Source organism: Otolemur garnettii, unplaced genomic scaffold (assembly GCF_000181295.1).
Source record: "Otolemur garnettii isolate 467f Iridium unplaced genomic scaffold, OtoGar3 scaffold00014, whole genome shotgun sequence".
Classification (NCBI taxonomy): domain Eukaryota; kingdom Metazoa; phylum Chordata; class Mammalia; order Primates; family Galagidae; genus Otolemur; species Otolemur garnettii.
This window is the reverse complement of record NW_003852409.1, coordinates 20,211,941-20,216,770: the sequence shown is the minus strand read 5'-3', so window position 1 is coordinate 20,216,770 and position 4,830 is coordinate 20,211,941. Positions and strand designations below refer to the sequence as shown.

Genomic DNA, 4,830 nt, shown 5'->3' with positions numbered 1-4,830 from the left:
TAGGTAACACTGTGTTATCTTCCTACTCAGCCCTCTCACCTTCATAGGTAACACTGTGTTATCTTCCTACTCAGCCCTCTCACCTTCATTCTTGTCCATCTCCAGTGAATTCTCTCTTCTGCCAGAGTGATTGCAGTATTCTCTAAATGCAAATTTTATCACATCACTTTCCAATCTCAAACCTTCAGTATGTTCCGCCCTTAACAAGGCCCAAAGGGTTAAGGATAGATGTAGAGTTAGGGTTAGGGCTTTCTGTGTTTGTTCCAGCATTATCTCAGATCATTTGTCTTCAATGATTCATCCCCAGGAGGGATCAGAACTCCTCTGTACTCCTTCTCCCCAAGAGGGCGGCTTGACTGTTGCCTCTAACTTTTGCCGTTCTTACCTCAGCCCCCCAGCACTCATGACTTCCTCCCCACCTGATTAACTGTACTCTTTAGAACTTGGTCACACTGCTCACTTCCATGAAGTAAGTTTCCATGATTTTCCTAGACAAGATCAAAGTCTTCTAATACAGCCTCTCGCATCATCCTTCACCACTATAGTACGTATGGTGTTTTACACTTAGATGCCAATTATTAACTAGTACTGATCTTCCTGTCTATATGATAAGCTGTCATGAGAGGATTTTGTCTGTTTTTTCACCACTATACCTTGCTATGGACTGAATATTTGTATCTACCCAAACTTTATAGGTTTTGAAGCCCTAACTGCTGCGTGGCCCGGTTTTATTCTGCTTCAGCTACCATAGCAAAATAAAGGCTGTCCATCCCTAACCCAAAATCCAAACTGCTTTAACGAACACAGCCTTTGAGTGTCACTGATGCTCAGAAAGTTTCAGATCTTGGAGCATTTCAGATTTTCGAGTTTTAGAATAAGGACACTAACCTTGTACTATAGACTGGGTGGCTTAAACAATCGAAATTAATTTTCTCACAGTTCTGGAGGCAGAAGATTCAAGGTCAAGAGGCAAGTATGGTTGAGTTCTGGTGAGGGCCCTTTTCCCAGCTTCTTGCTGTGTGCTGACATGACCCTTCATCAGTGTGTGAGCTTACAGGGAGAGAGAGTGTTGTCTTTCTCTCTTATTCTATTTAGAAGGCTACCAATCCTACCAAATTAGGAGTCCACGTTATGACCTCATTTAACCTTAAGTACCTACTAAAAGCCCCATCTCTAAATCTAGTCATGTTGGGAGTTAGGACTCCAACATATAAATTGGTGGGGAAGGGGGGACATAGTTCAGTCCAGAGCAGCTTATCTCTGGAAATAGTGTCATAGGGGGTAATTATGATTAAATGTGGTCATCGGAAGGGGCTCTAATCTGATTGAACTGTGGCCTTATAAGAAGAGGAAGGGAGAGACCTGTCTCTCTGTCTCTGCCTCTCTCCCTCCACCGTGTAAGAACATGAGGAGGTGGCCATCTGGAAGCCAGCAAGACCCAACCATTCTGTACCCTGATCTTGCACTTTCAACCTCCAGATCTGTCAGAAAATTAATGTCTGTAATTGAAGCCACCAGTCTGTGGAATTTTGAGAAGATACACCTCTGTGCCCAGCATGGCGACATGATGGCTTTTCTGTAAACTCTGTGGAATGAGTGTATGAATTAATGGAATGATGAATGAATGAATGAATGTTGACAGACCTGTGTGGGTCCTTCCCTTTGAAGATCCCAGACAATGGCTTGTTTTGAACTGTTGACCGTGGTCAGAACACTTCTTACAATTTTGGACAAATCACTCCTCTCCCTGGGTTTAAACAATCAAACTGGGTGTGACGCTGCTTCTCAGAATCATCCTGTATCCTTCTCCTAGAGAGTTACAAGCTTAGAGGAAGGGCCCCTGTTTTGAGTCTCCTCAGTTCACCTTTAAGGAAACCTAACTGAGGTGTTTGGGGAGAGAGCTATGTAGGCCATTACAAAAGTTTTGAGACAGATAAAAATCAAGAAATGTGAAATCCACACAGACAGAAATAAACAAAGCCCTCCCAGCAACACTGATGAGCCAAACTAGTTGAAACTTGCATGAGTGAAGCAGAAAGGACACTGTCGACTGTGTTTCTTGGATGCCAAAACTTTCACAGTGGCCTACGTAGCAAGAGGGGCAGGTGGAAAGCTAGCTGTAATGCCACCACATGGTTTGTCCTTTATGTTAACAAGTGTTTCTTGTTTAGCAATCCTACATGCCCCTGTGTCCCTGAAGATGGGGCTTCTCACAGAACCCGATACCAAACCAGCCCTCCAGGCGTGACTTACCCTACAGACCAGTGGCTCTCAACTTGGGGTCTCGACCCCTTTGTAACAACGAAAATACATCCTGCAAATCAGATATTTGCATTACGATTCATAACAGTAGCAAAATTACAGTTATGAAGTAGCAATGAAAGTAATTTTATGGTTGGGGGTCACCACAACACGAGGAGCTGTATTAAAGGGTCGCAGCATTAGGAAGGTTGAGAGCCACTGCTCTAGACACACATCTGTAGCTTTCCTGGGGAAACCGGTGCTTCCTAGAGATGGGTGTTGGGATGTGCAGGAGCCTTCTTTGTCCAGTCTGATGAAACCCCATCAAAGAAACAGAAATCTGTGGTACATCCCATCTCTTGGCATCAGACAGCAGGCAGTTCAAACTGAAGAAGAAATTTCCTAGCCTCTAGAGACATACGTGGAGGGAGGCTTGAGTTTGAAGATTTCAAAGTCAGGGCTTTCTTTGGAATTTTCTCAGAACAAAAAGCACTGAGGCCATTCAGCGATTTTTCCTTTCTTCTTTCTGCTTTCCCCTCCTTGCCTTTTATGTTGCCTCTTTCCTTCTATCTCAGGCTTTTCTGCTCCCCCTCCTTTTCTTTCTGCCCTTCTAGCCTTACTCTCTTTATTTACTAGAACTTTCTACCACTTCTAATTTTGAAACTTTGTGAAAATGTGGCTAGTAACAGATCATTTGTGAGTATGCAAATAGAACATTAGAAGAGGGGGCAGAAGGCTTGACTCTGCGAGTCCCTGGCTAAGAGCAAGTTGTGCATCTTGTTTGGGGGCTTAAACTTCACCTTGGTAAAATGGGGATACGGTGCGAGGTGACCTATGCATCCACAGTTCTGTACTTTTATCTCCTAAGACATTGTGTGACCTTCACTGACACCACCCTGGCTCAGGCTGCCCATGCATCTGCCTGGCTAGAGCAGAAGCCTCAGCACTGGCCGCCTTCCCCGCCTTAATTAGCATTCTCCACACTCTAATTAGTAATTATTTTCAAAATGACTTTATTTGAATACGTCCATTTCTTCTTTGAAACTTCTCAGTGATAACTTTTGGCTTTTAGGATAAAACTCAAACTCCCAATCCTGGTTTACAAATCATCCTTATTTCTCCAGCCTTATCTCCCGCAGCCCCTCCCCCTCCATTGCAACTCCATGAATTACTTCTCATTGTTCCAGCTTCAGATCATCACTTGTGCTTCTCCTGCTGCCCGGGACATGGTTTTCTCTCCAGGTCCAGCCTGATTTGGCCTTTTTGCTAATTCCTTACTCGTTCTTAAGGTTTCAATGTACATAGCGCCTCCTCCTGGAAGTCTTCTTGGTTCCCAGGGTGGGTGTGATGATTCTCTTTGCTGATCCTCAGGAATTCTATACTTTCCCATCACAGAAACATTACACGGTGTTAGAATTTTCTAGACATGTGTCTTATTAAACTATGAATCGCTTGAATTATGAATTGTATCTGACTTTTTAACACCATATCTCCAGGGCCTAGAGTAGTGCCTGGAACATAGCAGATGTTGAATAAATAAATGAGTAAGCCAGCAGACGCATCTGTGCCCGGCCAGTGCTTTGTGATTCTCTGTCTTTAATGGGTCAGGGAGGGAGTTTCAGGAACCCAGTGTGGCCAGGCCCAGTCCTCCAGGGGCTGAGCAAGGGCCAAGCCCTAACCTCAGCCCTGTTGCCACCCTGTAGCAGCAGCTGAGGCGACGCAGGAGACAGTGGAGTCCCTGATGCAGAAGTTCAAGGAGAGTTTCCGAGCTAACACTCCCATCGAGATCGGTCACCTGCAGCCAGCCCCGCGCAGTGCGTCAGCAGGGAAGCGGAAGCGGAGGAACAAGTCTCGAGGTAGGCACTGCTGGACCTCTGTCCAGGAAGTCAGCGGACTGTCCCCTGGGTCCAAAGTTGCTGGGGAAAGCTGTGCCCTCTTCCCCTGCTGGCCTGTGCTCACAGAACTTGGGCTGCTCACTCTCTAATAAATTCCCACGGAGATAGCAAATTTGTGTTCCCTGCACCCAGAGCTAACCTCTCTGAGCCTCGTCTGAGAATGGGAATGGATTCTCCAAATTTTAGAGGGATTGAGAAGATTAGCAACACTATATGAGGCGTATTTAGCACCAAGACCTGCACATATAGTAGTTCCTTAAGTTATAGCTGGTGTCTTTCTGGAGAGGCAGAACACCCTCTCAGAAGAGATGAGGTTTGGAAATCAGCCGGCAAAGAGTGGGTTCGTCACACATGGTTAGCGGAAGATGATGATGATGAAGATAATGGAGGGGTTAGGCCCACTTTTTAGCAGGCTGAGTAGTATGACAGTCAACAGCAGGAGTATTAGCAATTAGATAGAATTGCTTTCAAATTTAGGTTCTACGGCTGTGTCACCCAGGGCAAGTCACTCTGCTTCTCCAAGTCACTCCTGTCTCACAGGGTTGTTCCGATATCTTAGCACAGTGCCCAGCCCAGCATTCAGTAAAAAGCAGTTCTTTCTCTCCCGATTATTTTCCTCCTCCATCTTTCCCTTTCTCTCCTCCCACATGATCATCATCACTCTACTCATGAGCCTCATCTTTGTCACACCCTC

General features: G+C 45.4%; 1 protein-coding gene across 1 annotated transcript in view; it reads left to right on the top strand.

Annotated features, from left to right (window-relative positions):
* The first annotated feature begins 3,982 nt into the window (after positions 1-3,982).
* The window catches only part of ASTN2 (astrotactin 2), a 655,276-nt gene continuing 654,428 nt past the window's right edge, over positions 3,983-4,830 (top strand). The window contains exon 1 of the mRNA XM_012802447.1: positions 3,983-4,097. Coding sequence (XP_012657901.1) covers positions 3,983-4,097 — 115 coding nt within the window. The remainder of the gene's footprint in view (positions 4,098-4,830) is intronic.